We start from the raw sequence: 26,019 nt of genomic DNA, 5'->3' as shown, positions 1-26,019 counted from the left end.
ATGCGTTTCTTGGCAGAAAGACCTTCTGGAACATGTGAACTTTCATGTGCCTTAATAACAAACTTGGCTAACAGTTGACACCCAGTGACATAACACGTTATGACAATGTCATAATATGTCATAACAGCTGACATAAATTGCCATAACTGCTCGTCCAAATACTTATATATATCTTAATTACATTGTTTTACATTTAGATGTGTGTATTGTTGTGCATTTAAGTGAGAATGCCCAAGAAGCCAGTGTTTGGAGTATATATTGGCACGGTGTTTGGGCATTATCACTTTTATACAACGGGTTACCAACATATTCAAAAAATGATTTACATATTCTCATAAAAAAACGGTATTTTGATTAATTTATTCATACTATTTCATCCTTCCACAAGATATGATAACGACACAAATCTAGGGTTGCTACCCAAGCCGGCTGCTCGTTCGTTCTATCGTTTCGGTTGCCAGAGCCACGAACCAGTTGTTCAGTCTTATTGTTCTGTATTTATGGACGTGACCCAGTCGTTCGTTCTAAATGTTCCATTGCCATACTGGCTGGCCATGTTCTTATCCCTTGCTTGCTAGCTAGTTAACTACAGCTAATTTACAGTCATGTCAAACATTGCAGCCAGAATAACAGCAAAGTAGCTGCATTTGCATTTGTTTAAGCTGTTTTCTAGTGACATTTATTTGGATGCATTCATAACACTGAGTTGATGAGGCGCGATTTCGCCTGGTATAGAAAATGTGCTCACTCATCAGGATACTGTTGTTCAGAAGGGCTAGCCAATAACAAAGCTACAGTACAATAACACAATCACTTCAAACAGAAACTGGAAAGACTGCAAACTAGATGCACTTCGTTTCATTTGCCAGCTGATTCATGATTTTGACTGGTTGAGTCGTCCCAACTCCCGACATGTTCATTACTATGGGACAGCAGGAGATCAAATGTGAATATTGAAACAATGTTGCAAATGTTGGAGAGACAGACAGCAAGGTTTATATAAATCTCCGCTGTTGAAAACTAAATGTTAGTCTAGAAGAAACATGAGATAATGTCTAGATGCTTTTTATAGTAGAAATCAAGTGTATAAGTTGACTGGCTGGGCTGATGAGACAGTGGATTGCACAGTCAGATGTAACAGAGTAGATAGGCATTTTAACATCATAGATTTAGCCTGTGGTAATGTGTGGAATATCAAAACCCACATTTATTCAAATTAGTTTCCTTTCTTTGAAAGTTTGTTTCTTAAAACCTTTGTTGTTGTTGTAATTAATTCTTTAGTCATGTTTTTTCATGATATTTTAAATAACTTGTAGAAAATACACTTTATGAAGAATTATGACCATCCTGTGTCATTTTACTTGGACTAAGAAAATACACATTATGACACTGTCAAGAAGCAGTATGACCATCAGAATCATATAAGCCAGATAGGCATATCACTTACATGCCCTCATATCAGTCATCAGTCAAAAAGAGGGTGTCTAGTCCTGCATTCATCCCAGTTATCAGCAACAGAGCATTGGGGTAGGTGCATATCTGACATCACTGTGCGCGCAATTACAATGATAATTTAATATGGTAAAAAATATAGTCATTTTGTTCAGTTACAGCCTTATTCCAAAATGTATTACATTGTTTTTCCCCCTCTGTCACGCCCTGACCTTAGAGAGCCGTTTTATTTCTCTATTTGGTTAGGTCAGGGTGTGATGAGGGGTGGGCATTCTATGTTATCTATTTCTTTGTTTTGGCCGAGTAGGGTTCCCAATCAGAGGCAGCTGTCTATCCTTGTCTCTGATTGGGAATCATACTTAGGCAGCTTTTTCCCACCTGTGTTTGTGGGTAGTTGTTTTCTGTTTTGTATTCTGTACCTGACAGAACTGTGCACTTTTCGTTCATTGTTATTTTGTTTGAGTGTTTCATTGAATAATAAAAATCATGAACACTTACCACGCTGCGCTTTGGTCCACTCCTTCAACTTCTGACGACAACCGTTACAAAACTACCCACCACAAAAGGACCAAGCAGCGTGGTCAGGACCAACGGACCTGGGAGGAGATCCTGGCCGGGAAAGGACCCTGGAGATAGGCCGGGGAGTTTCGCCGTCCGAAGGAGGAGATTGAAGAAGCGAGAGCAGAACGGCGACGATACAAGGAACTAGCACGGCAACGACGGAAGCACGAGAGGCAGCCCCCCAATTTTATTTTTTTTGGGGGGGGGGGCACACGGAGAGATTGGCAGAGTCAGGGTTGAGACCTGAGCCAACTCCCCGTGCTTACCGTGGGGAGCATGTGACCAGTCGGGCACCGTGTTATGCGGTGATGCGCACTGTATCTCCAGTGCGCATTCACAGCCCGGTGCGTTCGTTGCCGGCTCCCCACATTTGCCGGGCTAAAGTGAGCATTCAGCAAGGACGTATTGTGCCAGCTCAGCGCTCCTGGTCTCCGGTGCGTCTCCTCGGTCCAGGATATCCTGCACCACCTCTACACACTGTGTCGCCAGGGGGCCTTCACAGCCCAGTGCGTCCTGTGCCAGCGCCCCGCACGTGCCGGGCAAAGGGAGCATTCAGCCAGGACGGGTTGTGTCAGCTCTACGCTGACACAGTCTGGTGCCACCTGTCCCGGCTCCACACACTAGGCCTCCAGTGCGCCTGCCCAGTACGATGTGTCCTGTTCCTGCTATCCACACTAACCCTGAGGTGCGTGTTACCAGTCTGGCGCCACCTGTGCCAGCCCCATGCATCAGGCCTCCAGTGCGCCTTCCCGTTCCAGAGCTTCCGGCGACAGTTCCCAGTCCAGAGCTTCCGGCGACAGTTCCCAGTCCAGAGCTTCCGGCGACAGTTCCCAGTCCAGAATCTCCTGAGAAGGCCTACAGCCCGGAACCTCCTGAGAAGGCCTACAGTCCGGAACCTCCTGAGAAGGCCTGCAGTCCGGAACCTCTTGAGACGGCCTGCAGTCCGGAACCTCCTGAGACGGCCTGCAGTCCGGAACCTCCTGAGACGGCCTGCAGTCCGGAACCTCCTGAGACGGCCTGCAGTCCGGAACCTCCTGAGACGGCCTGCAGTCCGGAACCTCCTGAGACGGCCTGCAGTCCGGAACCTCCTGAGACGGCCTGCAGTCCGGAACCTCCTGAGACGGCCTGCAGTCCGGAGTCTCGAGCAGCGGTCGGCAGTCCGGAGTCTCCAGTGGCGGTCGGCAGTCCGGAGTCTCCAGCGGCGGTCTGCAGTCCTGAGTCTCCAGCAACGGTCTGCAGTCCAGAACCTCCAGCGGGGGTTCCCAGTTCGGAGCCTCCGGCGTTGATCCACGGTCCGTTTCCTCCGGCAAAGATCCAAGGTCCAGTGACACAAAAGTGGAGGGATCAGCGGGCGGAGCGGGGACTACGCCCCGAACCGGAGCCGCCACCAAGGGTAGATGCCCACCCGGACCCTCCCCTATAGGTTCAGGTTTGCGGCCGGGAGTCCGCAACTTTGGGGGGGGTACTGTCACGCCCTGACCTTAGAGAGCCCTTTTATTTCTCTATTTGGTTAGGTCAGGGTGTGATGAGGGGTGGGCATTCTATGTTATCTATTTCTTTGTTTTGGCCAAGTAGGGTTCCCAACCAGAGGCAGCTGTCTATCGTTGTCTCTGATTGGGAATCATACTTAGGTAGCTTTTTCCCACCTGTGTTTGTGGTAGTTGTTTTGTATTCTGTAGCTGACAGAACTGTGCGCTTTTCGTTCATTGTTATTTTGTTCGAGTGTTTCATTGAATAATAAAAATCATGAACACTTACCACGCTGCGCTTTGGTCCACTCCTTCAACTTCCGACAATAACCGTTACACCCTCATCAATCTACACACAATACCCCATAATGACAAAGCAAAAACTGTTTTACAAATGTTGGTGAATTTATTAAAATTTAAAAACTGAAATATTACATTTACATAAGTATTCAGACCCTTAACTCAGTACTTTGTTGAAGCACCTTTGGCAGCGATTACAGCCTCGAGTCTTAGGTATGACGCTACAAGTTTGGCACACCTGTATTTGGGGAGTTTCTCCCATTCCCCTCTGCAGGTTGGCTTAAGAGGGTGGGAATGATACTGAATAGACAAAGAAGAGCTCTCCAGTAGGTGTACCAAAACATTCAAGGGCCATTTTCTCAAAACTGGAGTTACAAGTTTACCAACTTTCAAAGCAGAATTACATTCCCATTGTTTCTCAACTACAGTGTATGATATACCATGTTCTAGCTCTGAGTCTCTACTTTTATCCAATGTAAAAAACACAATTTCAAATTTTGATACATAAGACCGAATTCAGGAAACTAGGCAAATGTCGCGGGCCACTACATCACGAGAGAGCCGTTTAAACGTAGACTTTTATTTTAATCAAAATAGATTTTTTGGGGGGGCAGAAATGCCTTCTCGAACATGTGAACTTTCATCTGCCTTAATAACACTTGTATGCCATCTGTAAATAAGAATAAAATTGTTAACCTGTTAGGGCTAGGGGGCAGTATTTACACCGCCGGATAAAAAAAGTACCCGATTTAATCTGGTTACCACTCCTACCCAGTAACTAGAATATGCATATACTTATTACATATGGATAGAAAACACCCTAAAGTTTCTAAAACTGTTTGAATGGTGTCTGTGAGTATAACAGAACTCATTTGGCAGGCAAAAACCTGACAAGGTTTCAGGCAGGAAGTGGCCTGTCTGACAAGGTGTCGTTCTTCTTGTCTCTGTTTATTGAAGAGTGAGGATCTTAGCTGTCCCGTGACACTTCCTACGGCTGCCATAGGGTCTCAGAAGGCGGTAAAAAGCTGAATCGTGGCTTTGCAGGCTCTGGCTGAAAAAAAGTAGCGCGTTTGGGTAGTGGCTGGTTACAGTACTGTGAGACTCAGGCTCGTGCCCGCGTCGACCGAAAGCTTTGTTTACTTTCCTCTGTTTAGCTAAATGGACATTCCCGGTCGGAATATTATCGCTTTTTTACGAGAAAAATTGCATAAAAATGGATTTTAAACAGCGGTTGACATGCTTCGAAGTACGGTAATGGAATATTTACATTTTTTTTGTCACGAATTGCGCCATGCGCACGACCCTGATTTACCATTTCAGATAGTTTCTGGGACGCACGAACAAAATGCCGCTATTCGGATATAACGATGGATTATTTTGGACCAAACCAACATTTGTTATTGAAGTAGCAGTCCTGGGAGTGCATTCTGATGAAGACAACAAAAGGTAATCAAACTTTTATAATAGTAAATATGATTATGGTGAGTGCTAAACTTGCCGGGTGTCTAAATAGCTAGCCCGTGATGCCTGGGCTATGTACTTAGAATATTGCAAAATGTGCTTTCACCAAAAAGCTATTTTAAAAACGGACATATCGAGTGCATAGAGGAGGTCTGTATCTATAATTCTTAAAATAATTGTTATGCTTTTTGTGAACGTTTATCGTGAGTAATTTAGTAAAATGTTAGCGAATTCCCCGGAAGTTTGCGGGGGGTATGCTAGTTCTGAACGTCACATGCTAATGTGAAAAGCTGGTTTTTTATATAAATATGAACTTGATTGAACAAAACATGCATGTATTGTATAACATAATGTCCTAGGGTTGTCATCTGATGAAGATCATCAAAGGTTAGTGCTGCATTTAGCTGTCTTCTGGGTTTTTGTGACATTATATGCTAGCTTGAAAAATGGGTGTCTGATTATTTCTGGCTTGGTACTCTGCTGACATAATCTAATGTTTTCCTTTCGTTGTAAAGCCTTTTTCAAATCGGACAGTGTGGTTAGATTAACGAGAGTCTTGTCTTTAAATAGCTGTAATATAGTCATATGTTTGAGAAACTGAAGTAATAGGATTTTTAAGGTTTTGAAAATCGCGCAACAGGCTTCAAGTGGCTGTTACGTAGGTGGGACGAATTCGTCCCGCCTAGCCCAGAGAGGTTAAATTATGAGACTAAAAAGTCAGCAACCTTCCCGCTATCCATGATTGGCTGAGATAATGAGTGGGCTGGACATTCAGTTTGGATTGGTCTGCCATACATGGACAACTCTAGAGCAGTGGTTAAAATAATGATAAAAATACTCTTTCAAAATGCAGATGTTTACTTAATTATGGATACATAACAAATTATTATGGGAATAAATATCACTGAATGACAGAAATATTGGAACAAAGTAGGCTAATGAAGGTAAACAAATTGCTGCTTACTGGAAAATATTATCAAACACACACCGTCACGTTGTACAGCGCCATTATGGCTATTAGCAGGGCTATTAGCAGGACAATAGACTTGCCTAGGAGGAGTGTAGGCGGAGAATTCTATCATCAAATGTATTTCTTAGTTAGGTTGGCTGTATCACAAACGGCCGTGATTGGTTGAAATTTCAGTTTAATCCACGAGAAAAGACAGACCAAATAATACAACAAATATTGTGGTTAAACTCAAATATACTAACTGATAAAAAAACGTTATCAATTGGAACCTTTAACATGTGGAAGAGGGAAAAAATATTATTATTATTATTAACTGTTTTTCACAAGCGTAGCAGGTTGTGAATTCTGCAAACAACGTTTCTAGGATGGATATTAGCAGGATAGATGATGCAATCTCTATTGCACTCCACACTGCCCTTTCCCACCTGGACAAAAGGAACACTTATATGAGAATGCTATTCATTGACTACAGCTCAGCGTTCAACACCATAGTACCCTCAAAGCTCATCATTAAGCTAAGGATCCTGGGACTAAACACCTCCCTCTGCAACTGGATCCTAGACTTCCTGACGGCCCGCCCCCAGGTGGTAAGGGTAGGTAGCAACACATCTGCCACGCTGATCCTCAACACTAGAGCCCCCCAGGGGTGCATGCTCAGTCCCCTCCTGTACTTCCTGTTCACCTACGACTGCATTGCCAGGCACGACTCCAATGCCATCATTAAGTTTGCAGACAACACAACAGTGGTAGGCCTGATCACCGATAATGACGAGACAGCCTATAGGGAGGAGGTCAGAGACCTGGCCGGGTGGTGCCTGAATAACAACCTATCCCTCAACGTAACCAAGACTAAGGAGATGATTGTGAACTACAGGAAAAGGAGGACCGAATACGCCCCCATTCTCTTCGATGGGGCTGTAGTGGAGCAGGTTGAGAGCTTCAAGTTCCTTGGTGTCCACATCAACAACAAACTAGAATGGTCCAAACACACCAAGACATTCATGAAGAGGGCACGACAAAGCCTATTCCCCCTCAGGAAACTAAAAAGATTTGGCATGGGTCCTGAGATCCTCAAAAGGTTCTACAGCTGCAACATCGAGAGCATCCTGACTAGTTGCATCACTGCCTGGTACGGCAACTGCTCGGCCTCCGACCGCAAGGCACTATAGAGGGTACTGCGTACGGCCCAGTACATCACTGGGGCTAAGCTGCCTGCCATCCAGGACCTCTACACCAGGCAGTGTCAGAGGAAGGCCCTAAAAAGACCCCAGCCACCCCAGTCATAGACTGTTCTCTCTACTACCGCATGGCAAGCGGTACCGGACTGCCAAGTCTAGGACAAAAAGGCTTCTCAACAGTTTTTACCCCCAAGTCATAAGACTCCTGAACAGGTAATCAAATGGCTACCCGGACTATTTGCATTGTGTGCCCCCTAACCCCTCTTTTCCGCTGCTGCTACTCTCTGTTTATCATATATGCATAGTCACTTTAACCATATCTACATGTACATACTACCTCAATTGGCCCGACCAACCAGTGGACCCGCACATTGGCTAACCGGGCTATCTGCTTTGTGTCCCGCCACCCGCCAACCCCTCTTTACGCTACTGCTACTCCCTGTTCATCATATATGCATAGTCACTTTAACCATATCTACATGTACATACTACCTCAATCGGCCTGACTAACCTGTGTCTGTATGTAGCCTCACTACTTTTATAGCCTCGCTACTGTATATAGCCTCACTACTGTTTTTCACTGTCTTTTCACTGTTGTTTTTATTTCTTTACTTACCTATTGTTCACCAAATACCTTTTTTTCATTAAAGGTTAGAGCCTGTAAATAATCATTTCACTGTAAGGTCTACACCTGTTGTATTCAGCGCACGTGACAAATAAACATTTTGATTTGAGATTACAATCGCTCACTTTCAATTTTTTGAAAACAAAATAATCTCCAAAATATCGGTATATATGTAGCCTACATGTATGGTGTGGTAAACTATTTCAACACCGTTTCGCGCTGCTCTGGGATAAGCATGGAGAAACAAAAATGTTAAATTATATTCCATGATATTCCATTATGGGCTATTAGCAGGACAATATACACCTACCAACACCTCTCTGTATTTTGATACTTTGTGCAAGGCAATTGCAGATGGGGCCTCCCGAGTGGCACAGCGGTCTAAGACACTACATCACAGTGCAAACTGCGTTGCTACAGATGCTGGTTCGATACCTATGCCTGTTGCCACCGGGAAACCCATGAGGTGGCTTTTGGTTTCTCTCCCTCTAAAAACAGAAATAATTCTAAATAAAAAAACTGGCTTTATTTACAAATTATTGAGAATGTCTCACCCCATGTTCAAGAATGGCTATATTCTCGCTCACTCTTGGTTAAATGAAAACAAAATAATCCCCAAAATATCGTAATTTTTTAAACAAAGCAATTATTATTATTAATTAATTTAGAATTATATAAAAGCCCCTTAGATATTCTCACAGATCAGATTTGCCCTAACGAAAAATGCCCCGCAATTTAGAATCCTCCAATCCTCTAAATGTAATTATTGGCGGAGAGTCACGTCATTAAAATAATCATTTTTCGATATACTGTATGCCTACCGTAGGCGACATGCGTCTCACTAGTGCTGAGTAATGTGCTGTTAATTAAAAGTGGTTTAGGTCTTATTTACTTAAAAAGCATATTGTAGTTAGAAGCAATAGGATTTGAAGCAATAGCCTACCCATTGTGGTCAACTATTTCAGCACAGTTTCACGCTGCTCTGAGACAGCATGGGGACTGGTCTTGATAAATTAATGAGATTTTTATTTTCACTGAATCTCCGTTTGGGTATTGGTTAGACTACAATTAGGGTGTGGAAATGTTATGCTCTTAGTACTGTGGCCTACAGCCAACCGTCACGTTGTACAGTGCCATATTTTCCATTCCATCCTAACGGAAACTATGAGGGTTTCATTTTCTATTTTCTTGGAATAGAAACACCATAATATTAATCAAATTAATTAAGCAACATTTCTTATAATCAATCCCATATACTATGTTCTTACAAAAAAGATTTTACATTCTCTAGTACAGCCACTATTGAATGCTATCAAATGCTTCTCAAAGATGCCCTCCGGTGGTCAAACTAGCACTAACTAGCATTAACGGGGACAATGGCCATAGAATTCTGCGACAGCCCGCAAGGTGTGCTGCAGTATGATGCAACTTTTAAAGGAGGAACCACTGTAGGTAAACAGATACTATTGAGAATTTCTCATAGACCATGTGTTAATTATTAATTGCAGAAGAGCTAGAAAGATGGGTGCACTCTATATGTGCTCTGGGTCATTATACACCATTAGACATGCACCTGTCTGGGGTGTGGACATGACTGGTTATTCCTGTAACTGTGTTATGGCCTAATATGTGCTGTTGCTATGGTTACACCTCTTGGGTCATTCCAGAACATGGGTGTCCCTTTCAGAGGAGTTAGCAGGATTACATGTCTGGTTATTTCTGTAAAGTGCCAATGTCTGTTACTATGGTCCTACATGCATGAACCTGTCTTAAAGCGAGTACATGTCTGTATTTTTGAACTATTGGTGTGGCTCTACAGTTTCCATGCCCTAATATGAAACCAAACTAAACTTAGTGCAAGGCAATAAGATAACGGTGGCTAAATGCCAGAGGGGATGAGCCATTAAGGGGAGTTACTATGAGTGCGACGTAAGGAGGAAAAATGTATAAGAAGTATGTAAGAAGTATGTGCCAAGACTGGAAAGGACTTGCTTCATGAACCAGCTCGGCCTATATTACTTTGTAATAAAGTCTAATTGAACTCCCTGGCTCTGGTATTTGAGAAATATTATTGACTGAATATTTCCACGACAATAGTGTAGGTACACGTCAGCATACTCAATTGGAGTGATCACGCACACACGTACGCACGCACACAGAGACATAGACACGAGGAGACACACACACACACACACATTACTCCTAAAAGTGTGAGAAACTGCCATAAACTGCCTTGAAATGCTATGACAAGCATTACGCTTACGACAGCTTTATGTAGTGGCATCCCACGACATCTGACAAAGAGAGGTAGTGAGGTCACCTGTAGCCTGGCGGCCTCCTGGCTCCACCAATCCTGGAAGTCTCTCTGGAGCTTCACCTTTGACTGCTCCAGCAGCAGCTGCAGGTGCTCAATCTCCATCTTCAGTGTTTTCAGATGGCCAAAGGTGCTCTTGTAACTGACAAGAGACAGGAAACCAAGGGTATTGAATGCAACGACTGTACATCTAGTAATCCATACTTCTGTATCTATGTGGAGGGATTGACTGTTATAAAGCATATTAAGTGAAACATTACTTTTCATGGGGTTCTAGATCTGAGAATCAAAGTCAAGTAAAGTGGAGGCCTACAAACTCAGACGCTCCAACACTCCAATACATACCTTGGTTCATAACCTTTGATACATGTATGTGTTGGGCTCTATACTTTGAGGAATTATGAAATACTGGCAATTACAATAGACCTCACAACATATGCACCCAATGTACATACAATGCCTTCAAAAAGTATTCACACACCTTGAATTTAAAAATTATTACATTAAACATTTTTGTCACTGGCCTAAACACAATATCCCATAATGTCAAAGTGGAATTACGTTAAAACATTTTTTTTTACAAATTAATTTCTAAATGAAAAAATGAAAAGCTGAAATGTCAATAAGTAATTAAGTTTGGGAGTAAATATTTGCTTAACAAGTCACTCACTCAGTGTTTAATAACAGTGTTTAAACAGAGTTTTTAATGGCTACCTCATCTCTGTACACAACAAATATAATTAACTGTAAGGTCCCACAGTCAAGCAGTGAATTTCAAAGACAGATTCAACCATAACGGCCAGGGAGGTTTTCCAATGCCTCGCAAAGAAGGGCACCTATTGGTGGATGGGTAAAAAATAGCTGACATTGAATATCTCTTTGAGCATGGTGAAGTTATTAATTACACTTTGGATGGAGTATCAATACACCCAGTCACTACAAACATACAACTCAGTTGCCTGAGAGGAAGGACAACGCTCAGGGATTTCACCATGAGACCAATGGTGACTTTAAAACAGTTACAGAGTTTAATGTCTGTGATAGGAGAAAACTGAGGATGGATCAACAAAATTGTAGTTACTCCACAATACTAACCTAATTGACAGACTGAAAAGGAATACAAATATTCCAAAACATGCATCCTGTTTGCAACAAGGCACTAAAGTAATACTGCAAACACTTTTTATCCTGAATACAAAGTGTTATGTTTGGGGCAAATCCAATACAACATCACTGAGTACCACTCTCCATATTTTCAAGCACAGTGGTGGCTGCATCATGTTATGGGTTTGGCTGTAATCGTTAAGGACTGGAGAATTTTTCAGGATAAAAAATAAATATAATTAATTCACCTTTCAGCAGGACAATAACCTAAAACACAAGGCCAAATCTACACTAGAGTTGTTTACCAAGAAGACATTGAATGTTCCTGAGTGGACGAGTTACAGTTTTAACTTAAATCTGCTTGAAAATCTATGGCTAGACCTGAAAATGGCTGTCTAACAATGATCAACAACCAATTTGACAGAGCTTGAAGAATTTTGAAAAGAATAATGGGAAAATATTGCAAGATGCAGGTATGGAATCGCTGCCAAAGGTGATTCTAACGTGTTGACTCAGGGGGTTCAATACTTCCATAATCAAGATATATTGTTTTATTTTCATATATATTTACACATTTTAGAATTTTTCTTCCACTTTGACATTAGAGTATTTTGTGTAGATCGTTGACAAAATAATGACAATTAAATCAATTTTAATCCCACTTTATAACAACAAAATGTGGAAAATGTCAAGGGGTGTGAATACTTTCTGAAGGCACTGTATAATGCAGTGTACTGTAATGGGCCATACAAGCACATCAACCCATTTGCCTGTGTTTCTGAGATACACATACTGCAGCCTACTTACCTCTTCTTCTCCTTGTCCATCTGTCTGCGGATGTTTTCTTCCACAGGGTCTACCTCCTCTACCTCTGCTGGGCTAACAGTGACACCTATGTTTATGTGGGGAAATGAAATAAATTATGTTCTTCTCTCAAGTCTCCTCACACACAGACACACACACACACACACGCTCTAAGACATGTTTCAAAACATGTCTAGAATAGAATCACAAGAATGTAAAGTGTGTGTGCTTGCTCGTGTCCGTAACTTCCTTAGAAGTCAACATACTGTATTCTAATTCCGCCCCCAAATAATGGAAACCTGCCTGTTTCCGAAGTGTTCTCTGATGCTTCGGAACTCAAACAACAAGACAAACCTTTGGCGTCTGAACCCGAGGGAAATGTTTGTAAACTTGAAACCGGCTTTCTCTCGTCAGACCTCTCGTCAGTCGACGGGGATGAAACGTACAGTCAAAGTTCTGCCACCCAGTCGTGTTTCCAGTCCTCTGGAATTCAGATCGCAGGTCTCTACTAAATACTTTTTAAATGGGGGCTAACAATTGTGGTCATGTATGCCCATTGAGTATGCTAATTTCGGTTCAATTGGTCCAGGCATTGTTTCAGTCACATTCAACTAAATCATTGGTCCAAGAGAATTATAATTCAATTCTGCTGGATGAAAACTTCCCACAATGTCTGTTTTTCCTCTATTCCCTTAGCACACGTCTGCTAAAAGACATCTTGGATTCACAAGTGACTAGATAGGGCTGGTGTGTAGGTTTTGAATCAAGGGTATTTCATTGGCAAACTTACTTCCATTAAGGTTGAATTACCATTATGGGCAGTGTGACCAAACTACCCTCCTATTGTTTGGCTCTGGGCTAACTAATTAACTGCGGATGAGGAGAAATGAACATTCTGACCATTAGGAAGACAATGTACCGTGAGCGGCTCTCTGCATCCTATGCAACTGCAACTGCTTCTTCAGTTTATCTGAGAGAAAAAGAAAGAGTAGATAGGAAGGGAGTAGAAAGAGAGGAGGGGGATAAAGAAAGAGTGAGATGAAGAGAGACAAGATGGAGAGCGAGAAAAGAGATATGTGAAAATGTTATTTTAAAAGGTCAAGGTTATTTACAATTCATCATTCCGTCATTACAAACACTTGTTATCCAACTGGCATTCATCCCCGACAAGTGTATGATGTAAACTAACCAACTCAACTAACTGTAGTTGGCCTTTATTCATCAACCAAGAGAACCTAAGTCTGTAAAAAACTCAAGCCGTTTAAAAATAAGTCTCGTTCTTTCAACATAACATTGGTGACGGTGTCTTGTATGAGTCGTTGGCTGTGTCTGAAATCTGTCCTGCGTATTATTTACTAAAATGACATTCCACTGTGTAAGTACTAATCATACTTCATACTATTTAGAATCTACTGTTCAGTAAAAATGTATGCATTAAGCACCAAATATCAACATACTAGGCTCACCTATACTGAGAACGCATCATCTAATGCGCAAATGTGTCGTTTCCCATCATTTGTTCATTTGGCTACAGCCTGTCCTCTAATCTAATTACCAGTTGATTATCAGCTGTTGTCAAACACACGTGGTCTGAAAATATGCTTTTCTTCCTCAACAGTGTGCAGCGAATTCAAAATGAAAAGCCGAAATGAGTATGACATCCTGGCATTTAAAGCATACAACATTTTCAAAACGTCACATACTATAAAATGTTATATTTTTGCATAGTCTGAGGCTCTGCATGCTAATTAATCAATTGGGTAGGTATGCTGTCTCTAAAGAGAAATGGGCTTAATAATTCACACTTATTGCATGCTCTGGCCATTTAGATGGGTGCTGCCAGCTGTTCCGTGTTAGTGGGCAACTAGGCATGACTGTGGGCATGATTGATACAATATTTATATATATTTTTTTACAATTTAACAATCATCAGCAAAACATGACAATCAGATAATGGCAAGTTATTCCCCCCACCCCCCTTTCCCTCCACATACATAAAACAACAGGCTACATGGGAGCACATCATACAAAACCCTTCTCTCCCTAGAATTTATGTTATACACTCTCTCTGGTGTAAAGTAGACACTATGTAAAATATTGATTTGCATCAACTTGTGCCTTGTGTTAAATGAAAGACGCTGAGCATCTAAAAAGAGGTTTCTCCATTGCTTAGCCTAAAAAATTAGACCAATGTCATCATACCACTTTATGCAAGCCTTCAGAGCATCATTCCCCATCAGCTTGAAGAACAGAGTACATTAAAGAAATTACAACTTTTTCTCTCAAGCTACGGTTTATCAGTGGTAGATTTCGGATAAAAAAATTAAAAAACTTGTCACATGCTTACTTACAAGCCCTTAACCAACAACGCAGTTCAAGAAATAGAGTTAAGAAAGTAAAGTAAAAAAATAGAATCAAAAACGAACGTGAAAATTACAGAACAATAACGAGGCTACAGGGGGAGTCAATGTGCGGGCTTATAGGTTAGTCGAGGTAATTTGTAAAGTGACTATGCATAGATAATAAACAGCCAGTGGCAGCAGTGTAAAAACAGAGGGGGGGGGTCAATGTAAATAATCTGGGTGGCTATTTGATTAATTGTTCAGTAATCTTACGGCTTAGGGGTAGAAGCTGTTATGGAGCCTTTTGGTCCTAGACTTTGCGCTCAGGTACAGCTTGCCGTGCGGTAGCAGAGAAAACAGTCTATGACTTGGATGACTGGAATTTTTGGGCCTTCCTCTGACACCACCTAGTATATAGGTTCTGGATGTCAGGAAGCTTGGCTCCAGTGATGTACTGGGCCGTACGGACTACCCTCTGTAGCATGTTATGGTCAGATGCCGAGCAGTTGCCATACCAGGCGGTGATGCAACTGGTCAGGATAGCCTCGATGGTGCAGCTGTATATCTTTTTGAGGATCTGGGGATATGAGGGGAAAAAAAGTGTTGTCGTGCCCTCTTCACAACTGTCTTGGTGTGTTTGGACCATGATAGTTTGTTGGTGATATGGACACAAAGGAACTTGAAACTTTCGTCCCGCTCCACTTCAGCCCCGTCAATGTTAATGGGGGCCTGTTCGGCCCTCCTTTTCCTATAGTCCAAGATCAGCTCATTTGTCTTGCTCACATTGAGGGAGAGGTTGTTGTCTTGGCACCACACTGCCAGGTGTGACCTCGTCCCTATAGGCTTTCTCATTGTTGTCGGTGACCAGGCCTACCACTCTTGTGTCATCAGCAAACTTAATGATGGTGTTGGAGTCGTGCTTGGCCATGCAGTCGTGGGTGAACAGGGAGTAGAGGAGGGGATTAAGCACGCACGCCTGAGGGTTCCCAGTGTTGAGGATCAGCGTGCCAGATGTGCTGTTGCCTAACCTCACCACCCTGGGGGCGCCCCATTAGGAAATCCAGGATCCAGTTGCAGAGGGAGGTGTTTAGTCCCAGGGTCCTTACCTTAGCGATGAGCATTGTGGGCACTATGGTGTTGAACGCTGAGCAGTAGTCAATGAACAGCATTCCTTTATTCCAGGTGGGAAAGGGCAGTGTGGAGTGCGAATGAGATTGCATCATCTGGGGGTCAGTTGGGGCGGTATGCAAATTGGAGTGGGTCTAGGGTTTCCGGCATGATGGTGTTGATTTGAGCCTTTCAAAGCACTTCATGGCAACCGACATGAGTGCTACGGGGTGGTAATCATTTAGGCAGGTTACCTTCGCTTTCTTGGGCACAGGGACTATGGTGGTCTGTTTGAAACATGATGGTATTACAGACTCGGTCAGGAAGAGGTTGAAAACGTCAGTGAAGACACTTGGTTCGCGCATGTTTTGAGTACGCGTCCTGGTAATCCGTCTGGCCCTGCGGGTTTGTGAATGTTGACCTGTTTAACAGTCTTGCTCACATTGGCTACGGAGAACGCAGATCACACAGTCGTCCGGAACAGCTGGTGCTCTCATGCATGCTTCAGTGTTGCTTGCCTCGAAGCAAGCATAAAAGGCATTTAGCTTGTCTGGTAGGCTCACATAACTGGGCAGCTTGCAGCTGGGTTTTCCCTTTGTAGTCCGTAATATTTGTCAAGCCCTGCCACATCTGACGTGCGGCAGAGCTGGTGTAGTAGGATTCAATCTTAGTCCTGTATCGACACTTTGCCTGTTTGATGGTTTGTCTGAGGGCATAGCAGGATTTCTTATAAGCGTTCGGATTAGTGTCCCGCTCCTTGAAAGTGGAAGCTCTAGCCTTTAGCCCGGTGCGGCTGTTGCCTGTAACCCATGGCTTCTGGTTGGGAAATATTTGTACGGTCAATGTGGGGATGACATCGTTGATGCACCTATTGATGAAGCCGGTGACTTTATTTTATTTTACTTTTATTTAACTAGACAAGTCAGTTAAGAACAAATTCTTATTTTCAATGATGGCCTAGGAACAGTGGGTTAACTGCCTTGTTCAGGGGCAGAACAACTGACGTGGTATACTCCTCAATGCCATTGGATGAATCCCGGAACATATTCCAGTCTGTTCTAGCAAAACAGTCCTGTAGCGTAGCATCCGCGTAATCTGACCACTTCCATATTGAGCGAGTCACTGGTACTTCCTGCTTTAGTTTTTTCTTGTAAGCAGGAATCAGGAGGATATAATTATGGTCAGATTTGTCAAATGTAGGGCGAGGGAGAGCTTTGTATGCTTCTCTGTGTGTGAAGTAAAGGTGGTCTAGAGTTTTTTTCCCCTCTGGTTGCACATGTGACATGCTGGTAGAAATTAGGTAAAACGGATTTTGCCTGCATTAAAGTCCCCGGCCACTAGGAGAACCACTTCTGGATGAGCATTTTCTTGTTTGTTTCTGGCCTTATACAGCTCGTTGAGTGCGGTTTTATTGCCAGAATAAATATTAGACATAGCGCACCAGCTGGTATTGACAAATAGACACACACCACCGCCCCTTGTCTTACCAGACGTAGCTGCTCTGTCCTGCCGATGCACGGAGAAGCCAGCCAGCTCTACATTATTCGTGTTGTCGTTAAGTCATTTCTCGGTGAGACATAAGATTTTACAGTTTGTAGGCTAATTCTTACAAGGCACACTGCCCTCCTCCCCCTTTTCCTACATATTTTCTTCACGCTGATGATGACGATTTGGGCCTTGTCTTGACAAAGCAGTATATCCTTCGCATCGGACTCATTAAAAAAAAATCTTTGTCCAGTTCGAGGTGAGTAATCGCTGTTCTGATGTCCAGAAGCTCTTTTTGGTAATAGGAGACGGTGGCAGCAACGTTATGAACCACGAAAATGTAATACCATCTCTCAGGGCTTTGGGTAAGATGGGTTATCATAGAAAGGTGTTTATATATATTGTTAAGTTCCTATTTTTTGAGTAAATAACTCAACGGATACTAGAAAAGCTTAACCAAGTTTAATTCTTCCCAAAGCGGTTGATACAGCTGTATTCAGACAAACGACATTTCACACAAGCACTGATATTTAACCCTTTCTCCTAGGCGGAGTCTCCTCCTCCACAACTGAACAGACAATGCATCTCTGTTTTGCAAGACAGAACCTTAGTGATATCTGTTCTTCCTCACTTCATCTGACCTGACCTCTACCTCAAAGTGCTCACTTCTTACCAACCAGACTGTGACTCCTCTCCTCCCAGAGATCCCTTTCATAGAATCCCTGATGGCTAACAATAACATATCCTGACATAATGTAAACATTATACATTACCCTGTCTCCCTCAGTGACATTGGTAGGTTCTAGGATCTCCACCCGTATTGCTCACTGTCAGATACTGTCCTTCTGAGTATAACAATGTTCCATGTTTAAACCAGAATCTAACAATATACTGTATAGATCTATGCCCTGCTGTTTGTTTAACCACTTCAATCAATATATTTAGAGTGTTTTTAATTAAAGGCTTGTTTGTGAGACACATCAAAGCTTTAGGTGGGCTAATATAAGGTTTAGATCCCAATGACACAGGGTAAAGACACTCACTCCATCTGTCTCCAAGACGGTAAATTTGTTGTATCTTGCCATACACACACAGCCTTTAACTGAGATGCCCAGTAATACAACTGGCAGTCAGGTAGAGTAAGCCATCCTTCTGAGTATGGTCTGCATAAAGTTTCACTCTGTTTCCTTTTCCACAGAAATGAAGAGACCTTCCTATTAAGGTTTTTGAAAAAAACTTTGGGAATAGGAAAGGGAAAGGTTTGAAAAAGGTACAATACAAACGATTTTTTCATCTTTACACAATTGACCCACCCAATAAGAGAAATTGGTAAATCCCGCCATCTATCTAATTCTTCCACAACATTTTTGAGAAGTGGAGCATAGTTCACTTGATATTTCTTATTCATTTCAGAAATAATTTGCAATCCCAGAAATTACCAGTGGTGTGGATTTCAGTCATATGACTTGGACTCGAGTCAAACTCGAGTCACAAATATGATGACTTGCAACTCTACCAATGACTTGACTTGGACTTGAGCCTTATGACTCGACCGGACTTGATACCCTCCCCAAGCCCAAATATAAATATGATGCTATTAAAAAAGTGTGCAGCTCATCAACTTTTAATTTAATGGATTACAGTTTGAATCAGACAGCAGCCAATCAAATTGTGCCAGCTGAGAAAAAGTTGTGCGTGGCAGTGCAGAGGAACGTCGGCGGGTGAATTCAGATGAAGCCCCTGGAAGGATGATACCACAAATTATTATTTTCGGATATAAAGACAACGCTGTATCAACAAAAACGGATTGCAACTTGCAAAACATGCGGGAAGAAAATTACAGACGGCAACAATTTCGAACTTTGTTCGACATTTGAAGCTGCACAAAGAACGGTAAGTCGTGGCTAATATAGCTGACAGCTATATTTTATTACTTTACTGGTGTATCATGTAGGCTAACATAACATTAAATCAATGAGCCTCCACACAGTCAGTCAGTGCGGGAACGTGATAATTGCACCCAAGATTGAGCTACAACTGGCTAGGCACTTGGTAGCATAAATCCTGCCTGATGTTACTGCTGTTCCTAAAACAATTGACATACGTTAGCCTACTGTAACCACACAGAGAGAGAGTGTGTGTGTGTGTGTGTGTGTGATAAGGTTGGGCGATTGTGTACAAGCCTACATCGCCCGATTGTGCCCCATAGCGATCGTCGATAGTCGATCACTATTGGGGGGGTGTCTTTCTCATGGCTACCCATGTATTTCCATGGAAATATAATGCTTATTTGGAAAGTAAAAAATATACAGATATTTTTAAAAGCATTCATGATTTGCGTAAATGTAATATACTATTACTCTTGCTAAAAATATGAAATGGTATTACATTTGGTGAAGAGCACATTATGACTTTTTATTAGGACTCGAAACTCAAAGTTTAAGACTTGAGACTTGACTTGAGACTTGACTTGATACTTGATGGTCTTGACTTGAGACTTGACTTGGGACTTGAGTGCTAAGACTTGAGACTTGTAAAACAATGACTTGGTCCCACCTCTGGAAATTACATTTCCAAGAAAACGGCTGGCCTAAAATTGGGTTCTGCATAGCTACCCTGTTATAATGAATGATTATACTCTTTGATAGGTTTATTTTATATCGTGAAAAGGTCCCATATTATTTCAGGATGTCAACTAATGCTCGGAGTGAAATTTCTGGTTTAGTGAGGTAAAGCAAAATGTCATCAGCGTATAGTGAGACCAGATGTTCGCGCCTACATGCCAACCTACAGTGGTTCCTCCTTTAAAAGCTGCGAGCTTACGCTGCGGGACTTAGAGGTAATTTGTGGTTTAGTATGGTACCCTGCGTCACCACTTCATTGCTCCAGACCAGCGCAAAGGGCAGTTAGAGCACTGATTATGCTTTTGGGTCCTACTGTGTCTCTAACTGACAATGAATGGGTGACATAAACCTAAATGGAAACTGAGAATTTTACATGACTTCAGTATTACTTACTAAACCTGTTGTTACACTAAGGTTTTTATTATTTGATTTTGTTAGGATTATTTTTCTCTCACTGTAGTGCTATATGCCACTCCCGACCAGTCATATTGTACAACGCTTGAGTGGCGCAACGGTCTAAGACGCTGCATAGCAGTGAAAGCTGCGTTGCTACAGATGCTAGTTCAATACCTGTGTTGGCTTCGACTGGGAAACCCATGAAATAACTGTAGGTTTTTGGTTTTTCTCCCTCTAAAAACAGAAATAAATTATTATAAATAACAAACTGGCTTTATTTACAAATTAGTAACAATGTCTCAATGGTAACAATGGCCTTTTTCTTGCTCATTTTACAATTATTTGAAAACTAAATAATCTCCAAAATATTGATATTTTACAAACAAAGCGAATATTATTATAATTATTATTACTAGTAATTTAGAATTATATAAAAGCCCGTTCTCCCTATCTTAGGTCAGTTAGGATCACCACTTCATTTTAAGAATGTGAAATGTCAGAATAATAGTTGAGAGAATTATTTATTTCAGCTTTTATTTCTATCATCACACTCCAAGTGGGTCATAAATTTACCTACACTCAATTAGTATTTGGTAGCATTGCCTTTAAATTGTTTAACTTGGGTCAAACGTTTTGGGTAGCCTTCCACAAGCTTCCCACAATAAGTTGGGTGAATTTTGGCCCATTCCTTCTGACAGAGCTGCTGTAACTGAGTCAGGTTTGTAGGCCTCCTTGCTTTTTCAGTTCTGCCCACACATTTTCTATAGGATTGAGGTCAGGGCTTTGTGATGGCCACCTCAATACCTTGACTTTGTTGTCCGTAAGCAGTTTTGCCACAACTTTGGAAGTATGCTTGGACCCATTTGCGACCAAACTTTAACTTCCTGACTGATGTCTTGAGATGTTGCTTCAATAAATCCACATAATTGTCCTTCCTCATGATGCCATCTATTTTGTGAAGTGCACCAGTCCTTCCTGCAGCAAAGCACCCCCACAACATGATGCTGCCACCCCCGTGCTTCACGGTTGGGATGGTGTTCTTCGACTTGCAAGCGTCCCCCTTTTCCCTCCAAACATAACAATGGTCATTATGGCCAAACAGTTCTATTTTCAGACCAGAGGACATGTCTCCAAAAAGTACGATCTTTGTCCCCATGTGCAATTGCAAACCATAGTCTGGCTTTTTTATGGCGGTTTTGGAGCAGTGGCTTCTTCCTTGCTGAGCAACCTTTCAGGTTATGTCGATATAGGACTCGTTTTACTGTGGGTATAAATACTTCTGTATCTGTTTCCTCCAGCATCTTCTGTTGCTGTTGTTCTGGGATTGATTTGCACTTATCACACCAAAGTACGTTCATCTCTAGGAGACAGAACGCGTCTCCTTCCTGAACAGTATGACGACTGCTTCCCATGGTGTTTATACTTGCATACTATCATTTATACAGATGAACGTGGTACCTTCAGGCATTTGGAAATTGCTCGCAAGGATGAACCAGACTTGTGGAGGTCTACAATTTTTTTTCTGAGGTATTGGCTGATTTCTTTTGATTTTCCCATGATGTCAAGCAAAGAGGCACTGAGTTTGAAGGTAGGCCTTGAAATACATCCACAGGTACACCTCCAATTGACTCAAATGATGTCAATTAGCCTATCAGAAGCTTCTAAAGCCATGATATACTTTTCTGGAATGTTCCAAGCTGTTTAAAGGCACAGTCAACTTAATGTATGTAAACTTCTTACCCACTGGAATTGTGATACAGTGAATTATAAGTGAAATAATCTGCCTGTAAACAATTGTTGGAAAAATTACTTGTGTTATGCACAAAGTAGATGTACTAACCGACTTGCCAAACTATAGTTTGTGAACAAGAAATTTGTGGAGTGGTTGAAAAACGAGATTTAATGACTCCAACCTAAGTGTATGTAAACATCTGACTTCAACTGTATATACATATGTATGTGTATGTATGTATATTTGTGTATATCTTCATAGTAATGGGTTTAAACACTGTTTCCCATGCTTGTTCAATGAACCATAAACAATTAATGAACATGCACCTGTGGAACGGTCGTTAAGACACTAGCAGCTTACAAACGATAGGCAATTAAGGTCACAGTTATGAAAACTTAGGACACTAAAGAGGCCTTTCTACTGACTTTCTACTGACTGAAAAACACCAAAAGAAAGATGTCCAGGGTCCCTGCTCATCTGCGTGAATGTGCCTTAGGCATGCTGCAAGGAGGCATGAGGACTGCAGATCTGGCCAGGGCAATAAATTGAAATGTCTGTACTGTGTGACGCCTAAGACAGCACTACATGGCAACAGGACGGACGGCTGATCGTCCTCGCAGTGGCAGACCACGTGTAACAACACCTGCCCAGGATTGGTACGCACATCCAAACATCACACCTGCGGAAACAGGTACAGGACGGCAAAAACAACTGTCCGAGTTACACCAGGAATGCACAATCCCTCCATTAGTGCTCAGACTGTTCGCAATAGGCTGAGAGAGGCTGGACTGAGGGCTTGTAGGCCTGTTGTAAGGCAGGTCCTCACCAGACATCACCGGCAACAACGTCGCCTATGGGCACAAACCCACCGTCGCTGGACCAGACAGGACTGGCAAAAAGTGCTCTTCACTGACGAGTCGCGGATTTGTCTCACCAGGGGTGATTGTCGGATTCGCGTTGATCATCGAAGGAATGAGAGTTACACCGAGGCCTGTACTCTGGAGCGGGATCGATTTGGAGGTGGAGGGTCCGTCATGGTCTGGGGCGGTCTGTCACAGCATCATCGGACTGAGCTTGTTGTCATTGCAGGCAATCTCAACGCTGTGCGTTACAGGGAAGACATCCTCCTCCCTCATGTGGTACCCTTCCTGCAGGCACATCCTGACATGACCCTGCAACATGACAATGCCACCAGCCATACTGCTCGTTCTGTGCGTGATTTCCTGCAAGACAGGAATGTCAGTGTTCTGCCATGGCCAGTGAAGAGCCCGGATCTCAATCCCATTGAGCACGTCTGGGACCTATTGGATCGGAGGGTGAGGGCTAGGGCCATTCCCCCCATAAATGTCCGGGAACTTGTAGGTGCCTTGGTGGAAGAATGGGGTAACATCTCACCGCAAAAACTGGCAAATCTAGTGCAGTCCACGAGGAGGAGATGCACTGCAGTTCTTAATGCAACTGGTGGACACCCCAGATACTGACTGTTACTTTTGATTTTGCCCCCCCTTTGTTCAGGGACACATTATTCCATTTCTGTTAGTCACATGTCTGTGGAACTTGTTCAGTTTGTCTCAGTTGTTGAATCGTGTTTTTTTCATACAAATATTTACACATGTTAAGTTTGCTGAACATAAACACAGTTGACAGGGAGAGGACATTTAGAACCAGACTTCAAGATTCAATGTCAAGAAATGGAACAATGATTGCTCTGCAAGTACAAAGCATATGCTCTCAAACACCATATGTGGCATTAACATTTACATTTACATTTACGTCATTTAGCAGACGCTCTTATCCAGAGCGACTTACAAATTGAAATTAACAACAGATTGCTCGACATCTATGAACACGCTGTAACACATCACTGCAACGAGCCATCACATTGAAGAGAAATGGGACATGAATTCCCATGTACTGACAACTGAGAACATGGAGAAAAGGCACACAGCACAGAACTTAAAACGGCACTAAAGAGCAACTGCCCCTGAAAACCAACAACAAAACATGTGTTGCATCGATATGAGTCAGAAACATTTATTATAGTGTCAAAATTGACGACAAAGTGTAAATAGGATCATTTTGGTCTTAAAATCAGTATCGTCTAAAACAGAGTTTGGAACCTCACTGCTGCGTCAACAATGAGTAAATTAAAGTTTGGATTACAATTATGTCAACAAACTATGGCCGCTTTGCCCAGCTCCACGTGCATATTGCTCCTCCACCCACTTTGCTTCCCTTACCTATGTGAAGCTAGCCACAATAAGGATTAGCCACAATAGTGGAATATGCGGTTCACCTTCAAAATAAAAGTCAGTCTACATCTGTAAATAGAATTAGCGAGATTACGTTATTTCTCAAACTATGTTTATAATTGAGGGATGATGACAATCGTTGACCCTGTTTTTCTGTTAGACAGAGTGCACAGTTGGGTGCCAGACTGATCCCCTGATCATGAACAGATGTCTGCCTACCAGACAGAGAAAAGGTGGGTATAATAACATGTCCAGCAATGTGATTGCAAAGGTTTCGCGACCTCCAAAAACAATTTCATTCACTGTTCACTTGCTACTTTCACAGCTTGTCAGGCAAGACCTCAGAATAAAAGTGTGTCATGCGACACAGGTACTTGTGTCCTCCTCCATTGTTGCCAGTCTCCCTGACACCTATGAAAAGGACACGCGATCATGAGGCCTCTGATAATAACCGAGTTGCTGGCCTGATGGCATAGAAAGCTTCATCAATAACGACATGTAATGTGTGTTATGTGAAAAGTTGTATTAAAAAATACCCGGCATGATAAACTAGCAGGCTAATTCCCCAACCAAGCAGATAGAACTAGTAGAGTAATTTTGGTTGTAAAGTTCATTAGCAAAAAGCTTTGACCTTTATTTAGAACAAAATGCAATTGTGACTCTTTTCAGAAAACTACGTGTATATCGCACGTCACTTCATCACAGGAGAGGCATTGAACGTAAATTGTTTTTAATCAAAATGCGTTTTTTTTGGGCAGAAATGCCTTCTGGAAAATGTGAGCTTTCATGTGCCTTATTAACAAACTTGTATGCCATCTGTAAATATGAATTTAGCTATGGAAAATTACAGGAACCTTCCCGCTAGCCATGATTGGCTGAGATAATGGATGGGTTGGACATGCGGAAAGATGCGTTCGAGATTGGTCTGCTATGTAGTATACTTCTATCTAGAATATGAGCTGCTCAGCATGTTTGATCATGTTTGACTGCAAATATGTGACCGAACGGCTCAAATCAGTCTTATGTAGCAAAATTTGAAAATGTGTTTTTTACATTGGATAAAAGTAGAGATTCATGGCTACAAAATGGTATATCATAAACTACAGTTGAGGAACAATGGGAAAGTAATTTTGATTTGAAAGTTGATCAACTTGTAAACTCACTTTTGAGAAAACGGCCTTTGAATGTTTTGGTACTACTACTGGAGAGCCCTTCTTTGTCTCCACCCAATCAGCATCGTTCGCACCGTCTTAAACTTTAGCCCCACCCATCTCTTTAAGGGTTGATCTGAATGTACTAACAACAGCAGTCAAGCACCCAAGCTAACTTGCTAGCTACTTCCAGACATCTAAGTGAGAGAGAACAGCTCACTGAACATTAGTCGCCCTAGCAGAGCTGGTTATGCTGTATTGTTTTCCAGAGCATTGGTGACTTCAACTGTGCTGTCAGAATGGCGGTTCGTAAATTCAGAGCGTTTCGCATTTAGAGCGCACAGCGGACGCTCTGGCTGATCAGTTTAATGACGTTTACTGTCACCGACCATATTCAACGGTTGTTGAGCGTTCATAAATTCATCAGTTATTCTGCGCGCTCTGGCACACAGACGAGAGAGCTCTGAAATCGAAGTAGATGGCAAGACAGAATTTATGAACGCACCCGAAATGGCTACTTGCATAGTGGAGTCTTTTGTTAAGACATGTAGCTAGCTAGCTAGTTAGGTGAACCATAACAAACCATAATCACAACTCATGACATTACTACCCTGCATGAATATGCAGGTAGCTAACCAACTAAGCAAATAGCTCTGAGATACGAATAATAAGGTCATACACATAAGGTTAGC

At 42.3% G+C, this 26,019-nt stretch overlaps 1 protein-coding gene across 1 annotated transcript in view; it reads right to left on the bottom strand.

The window, feature by feature from the left end:
- The window catches only part of LOC123725127 (kinesin-like protein KIF6), a 142,732-nt gene that overhangs the window by 22,503 nt on the left and 94,210 nt on the right, over positions 1–26,019 (bottom strand). The window contains exons 5-7 of the mRNA XM_045688939.1: positions 13,158–13,208; positions 12,242–12,326; positions 10,337–10,472 (exon numbers count right to left, since the gene is read on the bottom strand). Coding sequence (XP_045544895.1) covers positions 10,337–10,472; positions 12,242–12,326; positions 13,158–13,208 — 272 coding nt within the window. The remainder of the gene's footprint in view (positions 1–10,336; positions 10,473–12,241; positions 12,327–13,157; positions 13,209–26,019) is intronic.

The sequence above is a fragment of the Salmo salar genome, chromosome ssa11 (assembly GCF_905237065.1).
Source record: "Salmo salar chromosome ssa11, Ssal_v3.1, whole genome shotgun sequence".
Lineage (NCBI taxonomy): Eukaryota > Metazoa > Chordata > Actinopteri > Salmoniformes > Salmonidae > Salmo > Salmo salar.
This window is presented reverse-complemented; position numbering and strand designations above follow the sequence as displayed.